Raw genomic sequence first — 27,341 nt, forward strand, 5'->3', positions numbered from 1 at the left:
CATCTCTCAACCCAGCTGAAAAGGAATTAAGAAAGAGGATGCTCTTTCTCCATGAGCTCAGTGCTCCTCATGGCCCTGCACTGGAAGGATCTATTTAAGTGTCTCTCACTCACTGGACCATAACTCTTTGGTGCCAGAAACTACCTTATTCTTCTTTATAACTTGATAACTTATCAAGTTATCTTTTATCAACATGTCATAAGTATTCAAGAATATTTATTGAAAGTGATATGATCAGAATATATATAATAATAACTTTTAATAACCTGTGTATAATGGCAAAAGAATGCTCAGAATAAAAGAAAATAATATATATAAAACTAGATATTTTTATACTATTGATGACCTAAAGGAGGTATTAGAATATGAGAAGGCTATCAAAGATCACTTCAAGATTCCTCTTCTTGAGATCTAGAATAACATATAATAGAGCCTCTTAATTTACTTTCAGTGGAAATGAGCAGTTACTGTAATGACAGGATTTTGTACCCAAGCTTATAAAATCTTCTCCAGTCTCGCCTTCTTCATCTGTCAGTTCCTTTATCTCAGTCTTTTTTCAGAGGTTTTGGTCCCCAGTATTTGAATGTTTACATTCTCTGAAAATCTTTGAAATATGGACTATTTTTTTGAAATATGGAATATATGTTTTTCATGTGCTTTCATTTTCAGTATAAGTTTAATTAGTTTTACCTGATTAGAAATTAAAAAAAAACTTTAAAGACATACTTTGAATTTCAATGATCTTCTGTAAAGAAATAACAGCATTCATATTCGGTGTTTGGTGGAGAATATCTTCGGCAAGGGGTTCCAGCTGCAAGAACAGTAGATAATAATGAGCAGAATATTATGACTTTATAGTAAGTCTGACAGAAGCCAAAGGAAACCAAAACAACCAAAAAAAAAAAAAAAAAAAAGCTTTCTCCAAGAACTAGTTAATATTTTCATTTTGCTGATAGTAGTTATAATAGTGTAGCCAGTTTTATTTTCTGTTTTGCAGCCGTGTAATTGAATTCCAAGGGGCTTTTCTATTGGTCACAAAACTAATCTGTGAAGTCCCTGAAGCAGGTGCATGTCTGTGTATTATTCATTAAAAATCTGAGTTATTTGTGTCATTTTTGTAAGTTCTTCACAAACCAAATTCCATCATGTCTGTATATGCAGCTGGGCCCTGCAAACAGAACCTCAGGGAAGCTGCAGTAGACAGAAACTGAGCAGTCTATTATCCAGACTTTTGGAGTGTTTTTACAATGAACCACCTCACACTTTTGGACACTTCACAAGACAATAGAAAGCCATGAGACACAGCTGCTCTTATTCAACGGCTATTCAATAAATGATAGAGGAAATGTTCAAAAAAGACCAAAGCTAAAATAACTGTGCATTTTTAAGGGGAAGTAACTGTGCATTTTCATTTAACTTCTACTGTATTCATAACTATGCAGATGTCCATGTAGAAGCACAGGACAAATTCCTGTCTTGCAAATCTATCATGATCTTCTGGAATTACACTGATTTTCATGGATAAGCTTAGCAAATGCTGCTTTGCAAGAAATGAAGAGGAACTTTAAATAATTTATGGAGTGTTTTGGCAGAACTAAATCTGATGATGCATCCTGGGAATACCTTGATGATGTAGCTTGGTGTACGGCAGCAGAAACTGTGGAGCCAGACCACTTGCAAACAAAATAGCTAACTATTGTGACCCAGAAAGCAAGGAAAATAATAGTAACAAAGACATTAACAAAAATAGAGTTTTCTTAGAAAATTTAAAGTTAATAGTCTCAAATTCAAACTGATGGTCAATATGGCACGAAAAGTAACCGATGTCACTAGACATTGTACTGAAACATAAACTCATCTATGTCTCTTTATCTGTAGAAAAAAACCTAAAAACTCAGGAATTCCAAGTTTCCACAGCATATGTGAGTGAATCTTCCCCCCAGGGTCTCTCTGAATTGATTATTCTATACTTCAATCATGGAATCTAAAACAATAGCACCTTTCTTCCAGATGCCATAGGATAACCGACTAGCTTAGGGATATTTATACATGGGTAAATTCACTAAATACAACTTTCAAGAGTGTTTTTCTTAGCTGCCAAAGAAAAATCTTTAAAACATCAAAAGGTTATTTGCAATACAGTTTAGAGAGAGAGAGAGAGAGAGAGAGAGAGAGAGAGGGAGTCAGTGAAATGGTTCTATAGTCTCAAATTCTTAAAATTTGTTAAAATCATCTTTTAAAAAGTTGGTATTTCAGAGAGTATCTCCAAGAATATGTTATCCTAGTAACACACTCCTAACTCAGAGGAACTAGTGAATCATAGGCAAAAGGTTACTTGGAAAACTTACTCAAGATTAAGGTTGAGTTACCTTGCTTATAAATACTCTTTCCTTTCACTTTGGTCTCAGAGATTAGAGAAAATTTTTAATAGAAATAAAGTAGATTTTACTAATAAAATGCGTTGAAACATCACTCAATATTCAAATACCTAAGAACAGAAGAATGAGGTGATTTCAGCATATTTAGCTCTTCAAAAGCTTTCCTGGGACATTAGAGTAAAAATGCTAAGAAACTGAAAGGTGCTGGCTACTGGAAAGAAAACTACAGGCAGATCATTAATGTAAAAACCTCACTTCTGGAACTCTCTTGCATTGAGGTTTGTGAGCTATTTTTAAGACCTGGGTTATATAGAATGTAAATATGATTCAGGGTATTGAGGATAAAAATACAAACAACCCTTAACCTCCAGTTTGGAATTGTCAGTTAGAGATGATAAAGTTGTATCTAGTTATAAAAGCAACCTAGAGAATTAAAGCAATTACACTGATAATTTAAGCTTCCCAAACCATTTCCCTGCATGTTTTAGGTGAACACCATTTAGAGGATTTAAACTTCAATAAATTGCCCCTATTTGCTTCATTTTGAGGGTATACACACAGACAGAGATGAATTCAGAAAGTCCTCAATGTAGGTTCTTTATTTTTTCTTGGGTAGCTCTGCAAGAAGGTAATAGGTAATACTCTGAATTGGCAAGAAGGCAAATGGCCTTTAGAGTCCTGTTTTCATAAAATTAAAATCTTGTATAGAGGGATCAGAGAATTGAGTTGTCTTTTCTAGAGTGTTTGTTGACTTAATCACTCACAATTAAAAGCCCTAAAAACATTTGAGTGAAGCAGCTATTTAAGAAATATTTATGAGTATTGGTCGTTATTAGTAATCTAATAACTAGCTGTAATGAAATAATATTAAATGAATAGTCCTTTTCTTACATTTGGGGCAAAAACTAAGAATATGCAGTAAAGCTGTTATATATTTAGTTCAGCTGATAAGATGTATTGAGGCTAATCAATGTTAGTTATTCAAAGAAAAAGACGTAATTTACGCAAATCAGAGTACTTTTGTATATAAAGCTTATGTGAAGATAAAGCAGATGCAGACATAGGAAATATCACACACCCATCATGCTACCATTGCTGAGCAATTCCCTCAAGTAATAATAATTATCACAGAGCAATAAGATACACTAGATAATTTTAATACAACCTCTTGACACAATAGGTCCTCATCCACCCTTATTAGATCTAAAATGTAAATGCAATCATTACTTATAGAACTCCTTTGTACATATTTTCTGACTCAGTGACAGGGAAACTTATTTTTCTATACTTTTTACACAAAGTGGCAATACCATATTGATGTAATTCAGATGTTTGCTAAGTTTCACATATCATAATTTCTAAGCATACAGCTATTTTAAAACACCATAAAAATTGTGGCCATCATCATGTTGCAAATAAGTAATTTTCAGATTCTTTAAAATCAGATCATTTAAATAATCAAAAGTCATTGTCAGCTAAATGCATTTATAGAAATAGGCAAGTGTATCCTTGGAGAAGCTCTTGAGTAAGAGTTGTAAAACTTACTCTGTACTCATGAGACATGAAAGTCAACTTTACTATTTTCATATTAAGAACAGAACAGAAAAAAAGCTAGAGATTTTGCAAATAGGTACTGAGGGTAAATGTATACATTAACCAAGCAAAGGATCTACTGGCTATTCTCGTTAGCTTTTATGTTTCCCAAATATACCAAGTATTTTCACACTTTTATGCCTTTATTTATTCTGTATCTTCTAAATCTGATTTTTCTCTATCCTTATTTGAATTGGTGAAACCTTTCTAAATCATCCAAGACCAACACGAACATTGCCTGCTCTGTGAAATCTTTTCTAAAATTCTTTGATAGAGCAAATTGCTCCCACCTTTGTGCTTCCTTTCCATACAAATATTGTTTTTTACTCTACACATCACTGTAGTAAGCCATGTCTATAACTTTCTACTTTGTTTTGAGCCATTTAAAGGCAAAGACAGAGCCTGGTATATGGTGAGCATTTAAAAAACTGTTGAGTGAATGAAGGAAAGATTAATTGAAAGAAGCATGAAGAGGTTGCCTTTATTTAGGACTTCAGAGCTAACACACCTAAGTGGAACAGGTTCTTCTCTTGGTTGCCTGCTACAGTCAGGGCATGGTTTAGGGTTAAAGATTAGGAAGAACAACAGTGATAATTCATTTTTAAATCAATATAATTGATAGTAATTGAAGTTTTAAATGATCTGAACTTTAACTGATTTTTAAATTGATCACTTTAAACTTGGTTATTAATTCCAGTAATATGTATTTATATATATGTATGTATGAATAATTTTGTATACTTTCTACACACACAATTATATCATCTGTGAAAAATGAGAGATTTATTTCTCTCCAAACTTTTTACTTTTTTTCTTACCCTATTGCACAGTCTAGGACCACCATTAATGTTAAAATGAAGCAGTAAAAGTGAGCGTCTTTGTCTTGTTTTTGATTTCAAAGAAAAATTCCCATATTTCACACTTAGATCTGATGCATACTGTAGGATGTTTATAGATACCCTTTATCAAGTTAATAAATTTTCCTTTTATTCCCAGTTTGCCAAAAGTAGTTAACATAATTGGGTATTTAATTTATCCACTGATTTTTAAGCATCTACTAAAATGGTCATATTTCTTCATTATTCTCTTAATGTAGCAATTATAATTACTTATTTTGGAATTTTAAAAAAGATTTTATTTATTCATTTGAGAGAGAGAGAGAATGGGGAACATACGGATTAGGGGGGAGAGGCAGAGTGAGAGGGAAAAGCAGACCCCCTCACTGAGCAGGGAGCCCAACAAGGGCTTGCTCCCAGGACCTGGAGATCATGACATGAGTGGAAGAAAGATGCTTAACCATCTGAGCCATCCAGGCGCAATCTTATTTTGGAATGTTAATATATTATGTTCCTGGGTTAAATACGATTTTGTTACGGGTTTTTAAGATTTTGATGAATGGCTAATATTTTGTTTTGTGTTTTAACTGCTATGCTTATGAGCATGATTTTCCTATAATATTCCCTTCTTATAATGTTCTTTTAAGTTTTGAGGTACCATATACTCAAAAAATCATCTATGAAGAGTTCTTTCCACTACCTCCCTCCTTTTACTCTAAAACAGTATAAATTATAGAAATCACTGATGAAGCTATATCGGTCTAGTATTTTCTCTTGGTAAATTTGGCATTCAAGATTCAATTTTGTTAATTATAGTGGCATTTAAATTTTCTATTTTTTTAAAATTTAAATTCAATTAGCCAACATATACGACATCATTAGTTTTAGATGTAGTGTTCAATAATTCACCGGTTGCATGTAACACCCAAAGTTCACCACATGCCCTCCTTAATGTCTATCTGTCAATTACCCCATCTGCCCTCCCACCTCTCCTCCAGCAACACTCAGTTTGTTTCCTATAATTACGAGTCTTCCATGGTTTTTCTTCATCTCTGATGACTTCCCAATCAGTTTTCCCTTCTCAAATTTTCTGTCTTCTTGATTCTGTTTCTGTAAGGTTGTATTTTTTTTTAAGATTTTATTTATTTATTCATGAGAGACACAGAGAGAGAGAGGCAGAGACATAGGAAGAGGGAGAAGCAGCTCCCCACAAGAAGCCCGATGTGGGACTCGAACCCGGACCCTGGTATCATGCCCTAAGACAAAAACTAACACTCAACAGCTGAGCCACCCAGGCGTCCCAAGGTTGTATTTTTATAAGAAATTTTCCATTTCAAATAAAATTTCAAATTATTCTAACATAAACATTTTTAATACTCTCTTGTAATCCACACACTAAAATTTGTGGTAAAGTTCCCCTTTTCATTTTGAGTACTAGTAATGCATAACCTTTCTTAGTCAGTCTTGCTAAGCTTCTGTCGATTTTGTTAATTATTTCAAAGCACTAAACTTGACTTTTAAAAATCGTATGTTTGTTTTTTATTTCATTATTTCTTCTCTTTATATTTGTTTTGCTTACTTCATGTTTAATTTATTGCTTTGATTTTTTTGACTTCTTCAGTTGTATGCTTCTATCTTTAATTTTAAACTTCATTCTAATATACATTTAAGAGCTTTATATTTCCCCCAATTCAGTTTTATATACATAACACAAATTTTAATGTCTCAGATTTTCACAATCATTCAACTCAAAATATTTTTGAATTTTTATTGTTATTTATTTGGTTCATGAGATACTGTATTTTGAAATTTACGAATAAATGAGACTTTGTTTTGAATTTCAAATTATATAAGGGTTTTTACTTTTGTTTTTATGCTTCATTTTATTTTACATCATTGGTATCTTACTTTTATTTTATTTTATCATAGCAAAAACACTTAACATGAGATCTAACCACTTAACAAATTTTTATGTGTACATTATTGACTATAGGCATAATGTCATAGAGCAGATCGCTAGAGCTTATTCATCTTGCTTAACTGAAACTTTATGCCCATTGATTAGTAACTCCTCATTTCTATTTCCCTCTAGCCCTTGACAACCACCATTCCACTTTTTGATTCTATGAATTTGATTATTCTAGAAACCCCATGTAAGTGGAATCATGCAGTATTTGTCTTTCTGCAACTGGATTATTCCATTTAGCATAATACCTTCAAGGTTCATTCATGTTTCACATATTGCAAAATTTCTTTCCTCTTAATAGCTGAATAGTATTCCACTGTATGGATACACCACATTTTTTATTCATTCATCTGTCAGTGAACATTTAGCTTGTGTCCACATGTTGTCCTTGGTAAATAGTGCTGCGATGATCATGGGAGTGCTAATATGTCTTCAAGATCTTAATCTTGATTCTTTTGGTTAAATGTCGAAAAGTAAGATTGCTGTATCATAAGGCAGTTCCATATTTAATTTTTTGAGAGTCCTGTATACTGTTTTCCAGAGAAGTTGTACCAGTTTGCATTCCTACCAACAACATGCAAGTTTCCAATGTATCCACATAATTGCCAACACTCATCTTTGGCATTTTTGATAATCACACTGACATACTGACAGATGAAAGGTGATATTTCACTGTGGTTCTGACTTGCATTTATTGATTATTAGTGACATTAAGCATTTTCTCATATACTTTGTGGCCACTTTATTCTTTGGAGAAATTTTTGTTCAAGTCCTTAGCCCATTTTTTAAATCAGGCTATTACTATATTTTACTACTCAGCTGTTAAGAGTTTTTATATATTTTAGAAATGAACATCTTATCAGATATATGCTTGAAAATATTTTCTCCACTTCCATAGATTACCTTTTCACTATGTTGATTTTTTTTTAAGATTTTACTTATTTATTCATGAGAGACACAGAGAGGCTGAGACATAGGCAGAGGGAGAAGCAGGCTCCCTACGGGGAGCACAGTGTGGGACTCAATCCCAGAATCCCTGGATCATGACTAAAGCCAAAGGCAGATGCTTAACCACTGAGCCACCCAGGTGTCCTACACTCTGTTGATTGTTTCTTTTGCTGTACAGTTTTTAAATTTGATGTAGTCCTACTTGTTTATTCTTGGTTTTATTGCCAGTGCTTTTGGTGTCATATTTCTGAAATCACTGCCAAGACCAATGTCATGAAACCTTTCCTGGTTTCTTTTAGGAGTTTTACAGTTTTGGGTATTACATTTAAATTTTAATACAGGGGATCCCTGGGTGGCGCAGCGGTTTAGCGCCTGCCTTTGGCCCAGGGTGCAATCCTGGAGACCCAGGATCGAATCCCATGTCGGGCTCCTGGTGCATGGAGCCTGCTTCTCCCTCTGCCTGTGTCTCTGCCTCTCTCTCTCTCTGTGACTATCATAAATAAATAAAAATTAAAAAAAAATCTTAATACATCTTGAGTTTATGTTTGTGTATAATGCAGATATGAGTCCAGGTTCACTCTTTTATAAGTGGATATCCAGTTTTTCCAACACCGTTTGTTCAAGTGACTATCCTTTCTCCATTATGTATTCTTGGGACCTTTGTTGAAGATCAGTTAGTTGACCACATAGTGCTTTCTATTCTGTTCCCTTAGTCTACAAGTCTGTCTTCATGGCATTGTCATTTCGTTTGAATTACTAAAGCTGTGTATTTTGAAATTAGGAGGTATAAAGACTCCATCTTTGTTCTTCTTTCTCAAGATTGATTTATTGCGGTCTTTTGTAGTTTAATAGGAATTAAAATTTTTTGTTCTATAAAAAATGCCACTGGAATTTTTTTAAAGACCTACTTATTATCTATTCATGAAAGACAGACAGAGAGAGAGAGAAAGAGAGAGAGAGATAGGCAAAGGGAGAAGCAGGCTCCCCACAGGGAGCCCGATGAGGGACTTGATTCAATTCTGGATCCCAGGATCACATCGTGAGCCAAAGGCAGACGCTTAACCACTGAGCCACCCAGTCCCGCCACTGGAATTCTGATGGGGATTGCACTGATTATGTTGATCAGTTTGTGAAGTATGGGCATTTTAACAATATCAGGTATCCATAAACATGGAATGTCTTTCCATTTGCTTGTGTTATGTAACTGATTCTGGTTTAATTCACTGTAGTAAGAGGTTATACTCTGTATGAATTCAATTAGTTGAAATTTATTGGAATTCACTTTATGCTCCCAAATACAGCTTGTTCTTGAAAACACTAAAGGTGTCTTTGAAAGGAATATTACTCTGCAGTTATCGGGTAGGGCTTATATATTTCAGTGAGGGCTAGTTTATGAAAGTATCTAAATCTACATACCTTCTTTTTGTTGTCTTCTTCCTCATCAGTTTCTGAGAGAGGTGTGTTAAAATCTGTCATTATGATTGTGGTTATGATTGTTTTTTCAATTTTTGCTTGATATGTTTTGAAGTTATATTATTAGATGTATAACTTTTGAATTTTTTCATCTTCTTAGTTAATAGAATATTATACCAATATTATCTCTATCCATATTTCTTTTTTTGTCTTAAAGTCCACTTTATATGATATTAATATAGCTACATGAGCTTTCCTTCAGTTGATTTCTGTAGTTCATTTTTTCTTCACTTTTTAATATTCAAACTTTATCATTATATTATAGAAAGTGTCCCCTTAAACAGCATTTTTTAATTACAATGTGATAATCTTTGCTTTTCTTGATTAAATAAATGCATTTATATGTCTTTTGTGGAGCTGCACAAGATGATTCTAAAATCTTATATGAAAACATAGAAGGGACAAATGTAGCCAAGACTATCTTGAAGACAAAAAATAACTGAGGGATTTGTTCTAACAGATATCAAGATTTCTCATAAAACCATAGTCATTAAGACATCTAATAATATCAAGAGGATAGACAAACAGATCTGTGGAATAGAATAGCATCTCCATGAGTATACAGACAAAGATACTACTGCTGAGTCAAAAAGAATAGATGATCTTTTTAGTAAATGGTACAGGATCAACTGTATATCCACATTAAAAATCCCAAAAACCTTGACTTCTACTTCATGCTATATACATATTCAATTCCTGATGGACTGTGTAGCTAAATGTTGAAGTGAAAATAAAGCTTTAAGGAAGGAATGAGGAGAATATTTGCATGACTTTAGGTATACACAAAGAAAACTTTAAAGGAATACAAAAAGAACTAATCATAAAGGAAGTGATAGATTTGTACTACATTAAAAATTACTTTTATTTATCAAAGGACATGATTAAAAGGGTAATTAGTCAAGATATTTCAACACATGAAACCAACAATAGAATCCATAAAGAACTGCTCAAATCAGTAGGAAAAATAACAATCTAAAAGTGGATAAAAAGACTTAATAGGTATTCATAAATGTTATATACAAATAATCGAAGAGTAGATGAAGATCTGCTTTACTTCACTAGCATTCTGCCAAGACAAAACCAGGATGAAATACGATCACACACCCAAAGAATGTTTAAAATTTTCAAACACTAACAATAACAAGTGTTGGAAGTATGTAGAGCAACAGAAATAGTCATGGGCTGCCTGTAGGAGTATGTATTGTGATAACCACTATGGAAAACAGTTATTATCTATGACTAATAAACATATGCAAATCTTTCAACCCAGCAATACCACTGTTATATATATATATATACAGTCAATAGAAATGTGTGTACAAGTGCATCAAGAAATATATATAAAAAGTCAATAATAACATTGTACATAATGACCCCCTAACTGAAAAATTCCCTATATTCATTAAAAGTAGAATAAATTAAAAATTAATAAAAAATAAAAGTAGGATAAATAAACTATGGCATTTTCCTATTCTTTTTGTTAAGTGTAGTATTATATAATAGTACAAATGAATGAGCTACAGCTAGTTGCAATAACATGGGTGAATCTCACAAACAGAATATTGAGCAAAATAGGTTATAAACAAAGAGATGTATTTTTATGATTTAATGTATAAAAAGTTAAAAAATAGGTAAATTAAAATTTCACGTTAGAAAGCATAAAATTGGTTACTTTCAGAAAAGAGAAAGGGAGTACTAATTGGAAAAGGAAATACGGGGCCTCCTGAAGTGATAAGATTATTTTATTTTTTTGACTTGGTTGATGGTTATATATGTGCTTGATTTGTAGTATTTCATTGAGTTGTACATTCATACCTTAGTTTTCTGAATATTATACTGTACGATTAAAGACATTTAAAAAAGAGAGTATGTTTTCTGGCATAAGGGAATAGGGAAACTAAGTCTGAGTCCATATTTTCTCTACTATATTATGGCACATTTAAGGAAAAAAGTGAGATTGTAAGTGTTTCAGCAAAAACAACAAATTATATTCTTAGATACAGACTACAAGTTCACTTACAAACCAAAACAAAAAAAAATGATAGAGGGTTCAGTTGTCAGGACCAAAGATATTACAGAACTTTGGAAGAATATGATGATTAAGACCAAGAGGATAAGGGAAGCAGTTTGCTATATAGACCTGACCTTCCATGCTGATGAACTATTATCAATTCCCTAGTGAGGAGGCGTTGGTAGTTAAAACTCAAGTTCCGTTTAAATAATTGTCCTAGAGATGTATGCAATTAGTTGTATATGTTTAATTTGATTGCTTAAGTAAATCTGGTTATAATTTTATCCATATTGTGATTCATGAGTCATTCTCAAAATAATCCCTTTTATTCATTTAAAGTCATTAAAATCCTTGACCAAATAGATTGAAAAAAAAAGTATATCAGGATTGATTTCATTGATAATCAAGTAACTACACTGACAGACTACTGAGATTATTTAGACTGAGTCTGCCTGCATCCTACCTACATGTGGATGATAAAGGGTGACATCACATAACAATAAAGAAACATCTCTGGTCAAGAGGAGTGATAAAAATCTAACAAGTCTAATGAGAATATCAGGAAAACCAAGAAACAAAGGATAACAGCTATGGCCATGCAGCCCACGTAAGATATTGAAGGAATACTTGAATAAAATAAGAGGGACAAGCAGGTTAGAATCTGAGATTATTACTGAGGTTATTGCTTTATTTATCTAGTTTCATCCAAAGCTACCATGACACTGGGGCACCTGGGTGGCTAAATCAATGGAGTGTCTGCTTCTTGGTTTCGACTCAGGTCATGATCTCATGGGTTGTGGGATGAGCCCAGCCTCAGGCCCTGTGCTCAGTGAGGAGTCTGTTTGGGGATTCTCTCACTCTGCCCTTCCTCCTACTCTTTCTCTCTCTAAAATAAATCAACAAATATTTAAAAATGACAGCAAATCTATGACATAAAACATCAGCTAATAAATGGAAGTGGGAAGACTGTGAAGAAGTGCCTCTATTCACTCTTATATCCAAATAGTATCCCATAGTTTCTATGACATTGAACTCTGGTAAATTTGTACTAAATGGCATAATTAAACACCTGTAGCAAGAACTGACTAAATAATTAAAAATGAACTTAAAGGTAAAACAGAGGCATAGTGGCCTATTGGAAAGAGGATAATGAATGAAATTAGTTGGATAATTCACACTATCAATAATTTTAAGACTTGAGGTAAGATTATGGATGTTCAATACAATGAGAAAACATTTCAAACCACAGTTGAGTTAGAGAAATACTAGATATATGGAAAGGTGTTTATGTTAAAATGAAGTTTCAATAACATTGAAGGGATGTTTGCTCAGTCCTTTATGTATAATTCCCTAACACAATGCCCATAGTTGAGATATTAGTTTTTACAAAGAAGATTTAGTTCATTCTGTTTGCCAAAAACCTTGTTTCTCTGTTCCTGTTTTTCAAATAAGCTTAAATTTGATAGTTATACTTGGTGAGTCCTCCTACTTCATTATCTTTGATTCTCAGTTTTCTTCCCCCCCCTTTTTTTTAAATTTTCTCTTCTTTAATTTGCATGTTTTTAAACTACTTTTTCTTTTCTTTTTCTTTTGTTTAGTAAAAAGATTTGTACTATACTCTTTTCCAAAAGTCAATTTTTCTGTTAAGAATACCTGTTTCACATCATGTAGCAGCGGTGTGCTGGTAAATGTTTAACAGAAATAGCTGTAATTTGTAGCATTTGCTAAATTCCATGCTGTAAATATTCCCACCAAGGCCTATTTCAAGATACAAGTGTGATGTCACTGAACTCAGATTTGAGTAGAGATATATACTACTCAATATTATATAACAATTAGCTCTCACAAGTCATTGAGAGCCAGCTCCAACATAACACTGATAGACTATTATTTTGATTATTGATAATCAGGGGAAAACTCTTCTAATAATCATTTGCTTAAAAACTTTTTTTCTTGTATGAGTCTGCCCTTTTCAAAATTTACACACTGTTTTATTATTGTTTTACCCCAAAGCATGGAGCTTAAGTCTTCTATATCTTCCACAGAAATTCCAGTTCCTTATCATATTCCATTCTACTGATCCAACCCCATTACTTACCTTATTCCACTCAAGTAGCCTTTTCTCTGCCAAAAACAAAACAAACTCAAAACAGAGCTACTCACAATTCCAAGAAGTTTTAATGTCTTTTTGTATTTTAACTACAACAGATATTTTCCTTTGATTTTAGCTTTTCAAAATCTTATTCAAGACCAAGGTTAAATATTACCTCTATTAAAATATTCCTCCATCCTTTAACCTTAGTTAAAAAGAAAGGGTCCTATATTACATTCCCAAAGTACTCGGTTTATATTGCTTTTAATGTTATTTGCATTAGAACTTTTGGGAAAAACATAGATGTCCAATAAAAGACTATTGAATCAATGGACAGATAAATGAATGTCACAACATGCTTGTTTCACCACTGAAAAGAAATGCTTTCTTTCTTTTATTGGTAATTGGAATCCTGTAAGGTACCTAGGTTCCCAGTCCATATTCCTTTTAACACCTTCTGGAAAGCCTAAAGATAAACCGTATATAAGATCTACATGATGGAGTTTTGAATTATCCAGATATCTTCTACTTTATTTGGCATTTGTGAAAACAGATAAACAAACAAAACATCCTATACCACTTTGGTTCTGCTTCTCATAAACCTTTGAAGAATATAAGAAATGCAATATCATAGGCCATATCTACAATGGAAAATATCTTCAAATAATATTTTCCAAAACATTTTTACTCTCTTTATATTATTCATACATTCCTGTTAAGAGCATGGATAGGTTTTAAAGTCTAAGAGAGAAACCACAGAAAAACTTATTCTGAATTATCTGAATTATCTGAATTATCCTGAATTATCATATATTGTCCCTGTATTCAATTCTCCTTTTCTCTACTCATGAATTCCAAATATTTAAGAGTTTGCAAGCTTCGCCAGATTCACACTAATTCCCCAATGGAGTCAGTCATATATAATGTGAAGGATGAAAAGATGGCAAAACTTCTTTGTTTAAAATCTAAAGCAAACAAATCCCAATAACCAACTTGGACAATACCATCTTAAGAGTTCACCTAAGGAGTGGTTGTCAACACCTATTAGAGTCAATACAAGAGATTCTTTTAGCATCCTTATGAGGCAAAAAGTCACCTCGGGAAGATTATCAACATATATAACCAACATATATAACCAGTAAGTGTAGCCATTGCTCTGATATTCAAGTCAGATGAACACAGGTGAGCCTACTCAACAAGAGCATGCAGTTATTACAAAGAAGAGGAGAAAGAAGAAAAAGAAACAGAGGAAGGCAAGAAGGGAAAGAATGAAAGAAAAAGAGAGGGGAGGGAGGAAGGAAGAGGGGGGCCTGGGTGGCTAAATTGGTTAAGTATCTGCCTTTGGCTCTGGGTCATAATCCCGGGATCCTGGGATTGAGCTGGAGCACTAGTCTCCCTGCTCAATGGGCAGTCTGCTTCTCCCTCTCTCTCATCCTTCTTAATGCTTAGGCTTTCTCTAAAATAAATAAATAAAATCTTAAGAGAGAGAGAGAAAGAGAGAGAGAGAAGGTGAGAGAGAAAGAGGAAGGGAAGGAGAAAGGGAGCAGGAAAGAAGGAATGAAAGGAGTAAAGGACAAACCTTAATACGAGTGAAGGAGATTTTAAAAAGCTATAGTCCATATTTTAATAGCACTGTACGGTGATGGATGGTAGCTACACTTGCAGTGAGCTAGCATTAGACAGCAAGCTGACACTATGTTACACCCTTGAAACTAATGTTAACATTGTTTGTCAACTGTACTCAAATAAGAAACATTTTTAAAAAAGTAAAAAACATGTCATAGACTCAAATATAAGGGCTGAACTTTCAGTACTAGAGGCTGTAGCATCATCCCAACAACTTCCATGTTGATAGCAATTTGTTTTTTTCCCTAACAAGCTTAAAACTGTCATTTATTCTGTTTTGACAGGTGGCCTTTTAATAGCCACGGCCATGTTTTCAACTTACTACCCAAGGCTCTTCTTACTATATGTCCTCTTCTTTCTTCTACCTGCCTGAAGTTTTTCAATGTTTTCGTTTTAGATTCCATAGGAATGCCAACAGCTTAAGCTTTTCTCACCTCTTGGAAAAATTTCTTTCAGGGGAAGCAACCCAGGGTGCTGCTAATTGGCTTTGCATAACAGTAGGCAAATCTGGCCTTAAAATAACTGTGTCATTGTTTGCTGGCCCGTACAAAAGCAGACTACCAAAATGATTTTTCCTGAGAATCTCACAGGCATTTCTATTGCTGATTCTAAAAATGATGTAACTATTCACGTAAGGATCTCTGATGCCATTTCAAGCAACCTGACTCTTCTGATTTGGATAGTCACTTCAATTTCTTGCAAATCTCAAGCTGGTGTTTCTGTTTCACTTAATAAGTTCAAAAATATTCATCATACACTGATAGGGCTGATAAATCTAAGTTCTGAACTTTTCCAAGAACAAGAAAAAAATGGACTTCTGGTATGTCTTCAAAATCAGTTGCCTCAAGGAATTTTCTGTACCATGCTCAAATTAGCTTTAATCCAATAGTATATTATTTTGACTGACCTTTTGCATATTTCCTAAAAGAATAGCTAAAAGATGTTTTGCTAACTAGATCACTTTCATGAAAAAGGGATTCTTTAAAAAGAAAAATACCTATTTTGAATGCATCATTCAGATAAACTTAATTTTTAAAAAATCAAGTTTTTTTGGTACCCATCTATATATTTATACTAAGATGCAGAGTCAAGAGTTCCTGCTGATTTTATAATTCCTTTGGGTTATGTAATACACATTATTCTGCTGATAATAAGTTCTATGAAGCAGCATTTGCCGTATTGACATGGCCTGGCCAAGAACAACAAGGAAAAGAAATAGCATTCAAAAAACTGGCAAAATGTTTATGAATTCTAATCCTCTGCACATGAATAAATACATCTGACAAAGTGCAGAGTCCCTCAAAAAGGCCCTTCTTGACCTTCCTAATTTGAGTTCAATTGCATGTTCAGTGTTGAGAAGCCAAAGTAGGTTCTGCCAATGTTTTAAGCTAAAGCTTTACTACATTTTGCTATTTGTAAAAGTGAAATCCCAGATAATAAGTTATAATTGCCCTATTAATCACTTGAAAAGGGAGTTTGGAGGGAAACTGGGATTTGAAATTGCAATAATTGGCATTTGAAAGATTTTTAAAAAAATTTTTCTTACCTAGGCCTTACTACATAAAACTACTGTGAAAACTACATGTATGCACTTTTTAAAATGATAAGGTACATGCAATATGTCTTATTATATATTACTTTTTCTAAAAGAATGAAATTTAAAACTTCAATGTAGTCATGCTGTTAGTCATAATGACCTTTGAACTGGAAAAAATATATAGAAAGCCAGACCTTGGATTATAAATTATATTGTCAATGAAAGTGAGAAGAACTCTTTGTTTCTTAAGTTGTTTCAAGTATTACATTTTCATTTCCTTTTTTCAAATGAATTATAATGCACAACACACATGTATTTTTCTTCCATTTTTCATTAGGAAAAGAAAATCCTTCTTTCTCTAAGCTTTGTTCCTCTGCATATTGATAGACATGACACACCAAAATTTACCTTTCAAAGTTCAATATACCAAGTCCATCTGTTTCTCTTAAGTATCTTGTGGGAAATTTTATAATCTTATTTATATTCTAAAGAAATATCAACAGAAAAACACCCAGAAAACTAGAGGTTATTTAAACTTATCTTCCTTTAGTTCACAATACCCAAATTTTAGATTGTGCTCATGCAATTAAAGGTAGTCATTGAAAAACAATAAAGTGGGTATTATAATAACTAAAGCAAATTTACTATAAGATGTTCAGATAGTGTAGTTGATTAAATTGTCAATATAGTCAAAAATAATCATTTCAGTTATCATTTATAGCACCTATACATCCATATGGGCATGTTTAAGATTCACCGATTACATTTTTATTCCTTCCAATATCTTAACCCTGTTCTTTCTAAAAATACAGAGAAAAGGTATAGAGTAGGTTTGAGAACAGGTCTCAAATTTTAAATTAGGGGATGTTGTTCTAATGTCATTAACTGCTTTATGTAAACAGTCTATTTGATCTCTAGGAATAGCCTATATAATAAAATGACCACAGACATCCCAGTCAAAAGGTATGAAGTGGAAGGAAGGTACAAAACACAACCAGTTAGCTTTTTAGTATACCCAGACAAATTAAGAAAACCAAGCAACTACATACAACTGACTTGAATGTGTTCTAAAATACAGTCATCCCTTAAAGAAAGAGACCACACATGCAAAAATATTATTCCATTCTCACTGGAAATCCTTCCTTGGAAGAATAAAGTAGGCCAAGTGTAAAGATTACCAGCACATAGAAATAGAATCTCATTTGAATGGATGTGCTCAAAGAGAGCCAGTGAAATCCATAATTTCCTTTCACATATTTGGAAAAGTAGTTGGCTTTTGCAACTGGGTAACATTTTTTTCTGGGCAGGTCAATCATCCATGGAGCCACAATCCACAACCTACTGTGATTTTCTGCACATCTGGCATAAGCCTTTACAATGTAAATATTAAAACCAGTCTGCTTTTCTAAAATGTTTCCATATTTAAAATCAAATAAGTAAGTTGAGACTGTAGGTGAATATGCAAAATATGTTTTCTGGTAGGCAAATAGAGCAGCTTAACATTAACTGACAAGATAGAAGTAACTTTTATTTTTTGCACTCCTTTATTCCTATACATACACACAAAAATGTCCAGCACTATTTTTTAAATCGTTTGTTTATAGGGAACTAAGGCTCTAATATTTAGAAAGTCTTAGACACCCTGACTATGTATGCTCTGAAATAGCAATTTACTAATAAGAATGCTAATCATTAGATAGTTATATCCTTGGGTTACCGTGCCATCTAAAATTATGCAACAGAGTAAAGACTTAAATATTGCTCAAGTTTTTTTCTCATATTTTCCTTAGAAGAAAAAAAGTAAGTATTTACTTCAATAAATAAGGCACAATAATCATGATGAAGCACTATAGATTTGTAAGATAAAGGGTAACAAACAATAAAACTTATGTGCTTAGCATGCAGAAGAAAAAGTACTTTTTTCCCCTTCATAAATACTACAGGCAAAATCATAAGTCACCAGTAAAAAACAATATGCATGACAGATTTAAAAAATGATTTTGTATATGTTTATTTTGTCAGTGGTCACATTGCAAGTTCATGTAAAGAAAGGAAAACATCTAAAACAGTCTTAACACTTGTAAACTTTCACTATAAAAAATAAATAGCTACTCTGGAAAACAGTATGGAGGTTCCTCAAAAAGTTAAAAATAGAGCTACACTACGACCCAGCAATTACACTACTAGGTATTTATCCAAGGGATACAAAAATAGTGATTTGAAGGGGCACATGCACCTCAATGTTTATAGTAGCAATGTTCACAATAGCCAAAATATGGAAAGAGTCCAGATGTCCATGGACAGATGAATGGATAAAGAAGATGTGGTGTGTATGTGTGTGTATATAATGGAAATATGTATTTCCATTATATATCATTATGTGTGTGTGCATGTGTGTGTGTGTGTGTGTGTGTGTGTGTGTATACACAGGATCATAGGGGAAAGGAAGGAAAAATAAAATGAAAATATGTATTTCCATTATATATCATTATGTGTGTGTGTATACACAGGATCATAGGGGAAAGGAAGGAAAAATAAAATGAGATAAAAACAGAGAGGGAGGCAAGCCATAAGAGGCTCTTAACTATAGGAAACAAACTGAAGGTTGCTGGAGGGGAGGGGAGTGGGTGGGTGGATGGGGTAATTGAGTGATAGGCATTATGGAGAGTACTTGATGTAAAAAGCACTGACTGTTATATGTAACTGATGAATCACTGAATTCTACCCTTGAAACTAACAATGCACTATATGGGGCTGCCTGGATGACTCACTGGTTGAGGTCTGCCTTTGGCTCAGGGCGTGGTCCTGGAGTCCTGGGATTGAGTCCTGCTTTGGGCTCCCCTCGAGGAGCCTGCTTCTCCCTCTACCTGTGTCTCTGCTTCTCTCTGTGTGTCTCTTATGAATAAATAAATAACATCTTTAAAAAAATAATGCACTCTATGTTAACTGAATTGAATTAAAAAAAAAAAGCAACTGTGAAGATGGTCGCTGAGGTCAGGAAGCACTGCAGGAACAAAGTGAAAATATCAACAAAGAGATTGAGACTAGTAAAAGGTACCAAACAAAAATCATAGAACTGAAGAATACAATAACTGAACTGAAAAATTCAATAGGAGAGTTCAAGAGGAGACTAGATCAAATGGAAGAAAAGATCAGCAAATTCAAAGACAGGGCAATGAAATTCATCCAGTCAAAGAGCGAAAAGAAAAAAAAGAATGAAAAACAGTTAATATAGCTTAAAGGATTTATGGGACACCATGAAGCAAATCAAAGCAATTATAGGAGTTCCAGAAGGACAAAAGAAAGGGCCAGAAAGCTTATTTGAAGAAATAGTGGTTAAGAACTGTCCTTACCTGGGGAGAGAAACACACAACCAATATAGGAATCTCAAAGAGTACCAAATTAAATGGATCTAAAGAGACCCACAACAAGGCGTATTAAATTTTCAAAATTTAAAGACAAAGAGAGAATCTTAAAAACAGTAAGAGAAAAACAACTTGTCACAGATAGGGGAATATCATTAAGATTATGAGAGGATTTTTCAGCAGAAAACTTAAAGACCAAAAAGGAGTGTTATAATAAAGTACAGTAAGAAAAAACTGCTAATCAAGAATACACTACTCAACAAAGCTGTCATTAAGAATTGAAGGATAGATACAATTTTGCAGACAAACAAAAGCTAAAGCATTCATCACCATTAGGTTGCCCTTAACAAGAGTTCTTAAAGGGAGTTCCTCAAGCTGAAATGAAAGGATACTAACTAGTAACAGAAAAACGTATGAAAGTATAAAATTAAAGGTAAACATGTAGTTAAATTCAAATACCTTAATATTATAATGATAGTGGGAAATCATAACTCTACTGTAAAGGTTAAAAGACAAAGTATTAAAAATAGCTATAATAGCAATAATATTTTAATGAATACAAAATATAAAAATGTATAAATTGTTATATAAAAATATAAATTGTGAGAGGAGAGTGTAAAAATGTAGAGTTTCTGTATACATTAGGGTTTTATCAGCCTAAAATGCATTATTATAACTACAGGATTTTTGCAAGCCTCATTGTAACCACAGAGCAAAAACCTATAGAAGCATGCAAAAGACAGAGAAATAAAAATGCACCACTGGGGGGTGGGAAAAAAAAATGGGGGAAAAAAAATGTACCACTATGGGAAATCATCAATGCACAAAAAAAGACAGCAGGAGAGGAAAAAAGGAACTATAAAACTGCCAGAAAACAACAAGATAGCAGGAGTAAGCCTGCATATATTTCTACTTCAAATTTAATGGACTAAATTCTCTAATAAAAAAACATAGAGTAGTTAAATGAATACAAAAATAAGACCTAACTATATGCTGCCTACAAGAGAATAATTTCAGGTTTAAATATACACAGACTGAAAATGAAGGGATGTAGAAGATATTCCATGCCAGTGGAAACCAGAAGAAAGCAGGGATATATATACTTATATCAGAAAAAAATAGATTATAAGCTAAAACTGTAATAAGAGACAAAGAAGGTCATTATATGATGACAAAGGGGTCATCAAGAGTACATAACAACTGTAAACATGCACCCAACATAGAAGGAGCTAAATTAATAAAGCAGGTATTAACAGATTTGAAGAAAGAAACATACGTAAATACAATGATATTAGAGACTTTAATAACCCACTTTCAATAATGGATAGGTCAGCCAGAAAGAAAATCAATAAGGAAACATTGGACTTAAATTATGCTTTAGACTGTATGGACTAAAAGTCATATGAAGAACACCCTATCCAACAGAAGCTGAAAATACACTCTTCTCAAGCACATATGGAACATCCTCCAGGACAAATCAGATAATAGGCCTTAGTTATTAAGACTAAACAAGTCTTAGCAAATTTTAAAAGACTGAAATCATTCCAAGTAACTTTTCTGACCACAATGCATAAAACTAGAAATCAATGACAAAAGGAAACTGGAAAACTCACAAATAGGTAGTAATTTAACAACATGCTCCTAAACAACCAATGGGTCAAAGAGAAATTTTAAAAATCTGGAGACTAATGAACATGGAATCACATCATACCAAAACTTATAAGATGGAGTAAAAGCAGTTGTAAGAAGGATGTTTATAGCGATAAATGCTTATATAAAGAAAAAAAAAAAAAAGATTTTGACAGACAGCCTAACTTCATACCACAAGGAACTAGATAAAGAAAAATAAACTAAGCCTAAGTTAATAGAAGAAAAAAATAAAGATCAAAGTGGAAATAAATGAATGAAAATATAATGGAAAAAAATCAATGAAACTACAGTTTGCTTTAGAAAAGGATAAAATTGATAAATCTTTAACTAGACTAAGAAAAAAAGAGAAAAACCTCAATTAATAAAATCAGATTTGGAAAAAGGGAGTTGACAACTTATAACATAGAAATCCAAAGTATCATAAGAAACTAAGAAACAATTATACATCAATAAATTGGATAATGTAGAAGAAATGTGTAAATTCCTAGAAGCATAAAACCCATCAAGATGGAATTCTGAAAAAAAAAAAAAGAAAATAGAGCAGACCAAAAACTAGTAAGGAAATTGAATCAGTAATCAACCCCCCCCCCCCAAAAAAAAAGAAAAAGTCCAGAATCAGATGGCTTCACTGGTGAATTCTACCAAATATTAAAGTGCTAATACTCATCCTTCTCAAACTCATCCAAAAAAATAAATAGGAGGGAACATGTCTGAACTCATTTTAGGAGGCCAGTATTTCCCTGATACCAAAGCCAATGAAGGACACTATAAGGAAAGAAATTTCTTTTTGTAGGCCAATATCCCCGATGAACATAGATGCAAAAATTCTCAGCAAAATATTAGCAAACTGAGTTCAACATTACATTAAAAGGATCATACACCATGATTAAGTGCTATTTACTCCAGGAATGCAAGAATGGTTAGCACATACAAATCAACCAATGTGATACAATACATTAGTAAAATGAAGGAAAAAATCATATGATCATCTCAATAAATGCAGACAATGCTTTGACAAAATTCAACATCCTTTGTGATTAAAAACTCTCAACAAATTCAGTATAGAAGGAACATACCTCAACATAATAAATAAGCTGACACCATACTCTAAGATCAAAAACAAGATAAGGATGCCCACTTTTGCTACTTTTATTCAATATAGTATTGTAAGCATGATCTAGAGCAATTAAGCAAGGAAAAGAAATAAAAGACATCCAAACTGGAAAGGAAGAAGAAAAACTGTCTCTATTTACAGATGATATGATATATATAGAAAACCCTAAAGACTCCACCACAAAACCATTAGAATTAATTTAAAATTTTAGTAAAGTGGAAAAATGCAAAATCAACATAAAATACTAGTTTTATATACCAACAATAAACTATCTGAAGAAGAAATAAAACCACCCCATTTAAAATGGTATCATAAACAATAAAATACTTAGAGATAAATGTATCCAAGGAAGTAAAAAGTCTATGCACCAAAAACTGTAAGATATAGATGAAAAAAACTGAAGAAGACACATATAAATGGAAATATATCCCATGTTATGGATGAGAAGAGTTAATATTATTAAAATATTCATGGCATGCCTGGGTAGCTCATGGTTAAGCATCTGCCTTTGGCCCAGGTCATGATTCCTGGATCCTGAGATGGAGCCCCATGCTGGGCTTCCTGCTCAGAAAGAAGTCTGCTTCTTCTTCTCCCTCTACCCCTCCCCTCACTCATGCTGTCTTTCAAATAAATAAATAAAATCTTTTTAAAAAATATTAATATTACCCACAGCAATCTATAGATTCAATGCAATCTTTATCAAAAGGCAATTTTTACAGAAATAGAAAAAATATTCTAAAACTCATATGAAACCACAAAGACCCCAAACAGATGAAGGAATCTGGAGAAAGAATAATAATGCTAGAGTCATTACACGTCTTGATTTCAAATATACTACAAATAATCAATGTAAAATGTATGGTACTGGCATTAGAAAGACACACAGATTAGTAGAACAGAAGAAAAGACCCACATAAACTCATACACATATGGTAAATTAATCTTCAACAAAGGATCTGGGAATATACAAGGGAGGAGGGAATAGTCTCTTCAATAAATGGTGTTGGTAAAACTGAACAGCCATCCACAAAAGAATAAAAATGGACCCCTATCTTACATCATACACAAAAGTCAATTTAAAATTGATTAAAAACTTAAATGTAAATTTGAAACCATAAAACTCTTAGAAGAAAACTTAAGGTGTAATCTCCTTGACATAAACCTTGGCAATGGTTTTTTTTTTTTTTTTTTTGATCTGACGCCAGAAGTAAAGGCAACAAAAGCAAGCAAGCAAGCAAACAAACAAACAAAGTGGGACTAATCAAGCTTAAAAGCTCTGCACAGCAAAGGTGAATAAAATGGTAACCTATGGAATTGAAAATATTTGCAAACTATATATCCAATACGAAGTTAATATCTAAAACACACAAAGAACTAATACAACTCAATAGCAAAAAAAAAGGCACCCCCCCCAAAAAAAATGAACAAAAGGCCCAATTAGATGTTTTTCCAAAGAAAAAATGTAAATGGCCAACATGGAAAGGTGATCATCAATATTAGTAATCATCAGGAAACTACAAAACAAAAACCTCAGTATTATCAAAAAGAAAAGAGATAAATGCTGATGAAATGTGGAGAGCAGGAAAAATTAGTGCAATGATGTTGGAAAGGTAAGATGTACAGCCACAAAGGAAAACAGTAGATGATTCCTCAAGAAACTAAAACTGCATATTTTATGACATATGATCCAGCAATCTTACTTCTGGGTATATATATCCAAAGGAAACAACAGCAGTCTTGTAGAGATAGCTGTGCTCCAATGTTTAATGCAGAATTATTGACAATAGTCAAGATATGGAAACAACCTAAATGTCCATCAACAACAGTTAAGTTGATAAGGAAAATGTGGTATATATAAGTGTATGTATATACATACAATGGAATATTATTCAATATTTTAAAAAGTAGGAAATCTTGTCATTTTTGACAACGTGGATAAATCTGGAGGGCATTATGCTAAGTGAAATAAGCCAGAAAGATATAAAAATTGCATGGTATCACTTATGTGGGTCCCCACCCCCAATAAAATTAATTGAATTCATAAATACAGAGTAGAATAGTGGCTGCCCAGGGTTAAAGGGGTGGGAGGGAATAAGGAGAGGTTGGTAGAAGTTTTTAAACTTTCAGTTACAAGATGAGTAAGGTTTGAGGATCTAATGTGTAATATGATGACTGTAGTTGACAATACTGCATTATATAATTAAAATTTGCTAAGAAAATAGAATTTAAGTGTTCTTGCCAAATGAACAAACAGACAAAATGTAAGTATGTGAGGTTATGAATGTGTTAAATTAATTTTATACAGGGAATCAGTTTACAATGTATGCATATATCAAATCATCACATTGTACACTTTAAATGTATTACAATTTTATTTGTCAACTACATTTCAATAAAGCTAAAAAAAATGTAAAAGCTTTACTTTCTCCCTTGATCTAACATAATCCTATGGAAAGTCTCAAGAGAAATTTTCTTTGAGTTATTTGTTTTTCAGTGTTTAAATGCTTATTAGCTGGGACAATATATAAAGATTTTCTTCACCCAAGAGTTACTTATTTATTGAGTTTGCAAATAACCTGATTGAAGGAAGTGCAGTGGATTAACTGGACAAAAGTTATACCATGTAACAAGAGTACATGTAAACTCCTAGAAGTTTACCTTCTTTGTTAAAATTGTAAGAGCAATACTCTGCTTTCTGATTATGTGGGATTAAAAAAATAAGTATATGGATGCATACATCACTAGTTCTTTAGTGCTACTTTTGTAAACTTTTAATTTTTTTTTACCTCATTTCCTAAAAGAGCATTTACGCAGGCTTCTGATGCATCACAGATGGCTGTCAGATCATGTCCTCCTTCTAAGGCCAATACCACGTGTCCATCAGCCAATGTCATCAATTGCTTCGTCAAATGACCAAAGCCTATCATAACACAAACAGAACATTTCAAAGTATTAAATCAAAAGAGAATACTACTAGAATCTAATGTTGATTGAACTTTTATTCTGTGTGTGTCTTTTCTCAGCACCTTCCATGGGCTAATTCATTTAATACATACAATAACTTGATAAATTAGGTACTATTATTATCTATATTTTACAAATGTGGGAACCAAAATCCAAGATCCAACAACTAAGCAGTATCACAACCAAAATTTACACCAATCACTATGATTTCTCATCAGTGTATACTAGTACCTTTCACAACATATTCTATGTGTACTTGGATGAAAAATCTGAGTAGCATTTGGCAAGTGTTAATGAGGTCAATAATACATATATCAAATCAGATATATGTTTGACTTTGTTTCTTATCTCCATTATCTGTCTTACTTTATTATAAAAAGAGGTTTTTTACACATCCCTTCAAATTACTTATCACATCAGATTTTTATAGACATAATTTTGATTATGAAAGTTAATAAATGTAAAAAAAACCAATATCTATACATTCTAAAGTTTAATGGTATGAGAAACACCTGTCAACTCACTCTCTTTCCAATTTAAGGAAAATGATGTTAGCAATACTTTTAAAGCCCCTTGTGTACTTCTATTAATATCTTTCCTCCACTCTGCAGGAAATTAGGATCCTGACTTTGTGTGATATTTCCTTTGCTTTATTTTGTTTAATTTTTTTGAACTTTATAAAAGTGATTTGATATTTTCACAACTTGCTCTTTGCATACAACATCTTATTAGATCATCTCTGTTGATAAAAGTAGCAATAGTTCTTTGCTATCTAGTAGGCCATATCATGAGTATAAAAGAACTTGTTTACCCAATCTCTTGATGACAGATATTTGCATTTTTTGTTATTACCAAACCCCAGTGCTTTATTACAAACAATGCCTTCATGAATGTTTTTATAGCACTCTTTGGTTCACGTGTGCAACAGTGGAGTAAAATCATTGTGGCTTAAAATCTGCTAAATAATACCAGATTATTTCTAAAAGGCTACAACCAATCCATTCTGAGAAGTGGCATATATAAAAATTTCCATTTAGTTATGTCCTTACCAATATTTGGTATAATTTACCAAGCGAGTGAATAATGGTTTTAATGGCTTTTTATTGTGGCTTCATTCAGTTTTAAGAGGGACCTTTCTTTTTTTATTATTTTTAAATATTTTATTTATTTACTCATGAAAGACAGAGAGAAAGAGAGAGAGAGAGGGAGAGACACAGGCAGAGGGAGAAGCAGGCTCCATGCAGGGAGCCCAATGTGGGATTCCATCCTGGGTCTCCAGGATCACACCTTGGACCCAAGGTGGCGCTAAACCTCTGAGCCACCTGGGCTGCCCAGGAGGGACCTTTCTATTTCTACTTTGAATTAAAGGTTTTTTTTATAAATGGTTGTTAAATTTGTTTACACCAAAATGAGATTTTTTTCTCCTAAAATTTCATAGTGTTGTGTTACATTAATTAATGTTTCTAACATTAAGCCATCATTGAATTTATGGAGAAAAATAAGCTTGATTGTGATGTAATTATCTTTTTTGCACACAACTTGATTTGTTTTATTAGTGCTTTGTTTGGGATTTTTTTCACCTATGTACATGAATGCAGTTAATCTATAATTTTCCAGTCCTGTATTGACCATGTTGAATATTGATATGGTAAGAATCTCCTTTTTCCATTATATGATTCTAGAAAGTTGAGTAGAAATCTCCTCTACAACCATTTGAGCTTTGTGTTTTTTTTGAGGAAGATTGAATTTCTTTAGCAACTATAGGACTACTCATGCTTTCTCTATCTT

At 32.8% G+C, this 27,341-nt stretch overlaps 1 protein-coding gene across 23 annotated transcripts in view; it reads right to left on the reverse strand.

Moving 5' to 3' along the window:
* HDAC9 (histone deacetylase 9) overlaps window positions 1-27,341 on the reverse strand; it is a 911,611-nt gene that overhangs the window by 45,299 nt on the left and 838,971 nt on the right. For all 23 annotated transcript variants that reach the window (XM_072783863.1, XM_072783864.1, XM_072783866.1 and 20 more), the window contains 2 exons: window positions 25,376-25,509; window positions 727-811 (listed from right to left, as the gene is read on the reverse strand). In XM_072783863.1, the coding sequence (XP_072639964.1) occupies window positions 727-811; window positions 25,376-25,509 (219 nt within the window). The remainder of the gene's footprint in view (window positions 1-726; window positions 812-25,375; window positions 25,510-27,341) is intronic.

The sequence above is a fragment of the Canis lupus genome, chromosome 18 (assembly GCF_048164855.1).
Source record: "Canis lupus baileyi chromosome 18, mCanLup2.hap1, whole genome shotgun sequence".
Classification (NCBI taxonomy): Eukaryota; Metazoa; Chordata; class Mammalia; order Carnivora; family Canidae; genus Canis; species Canis lupus.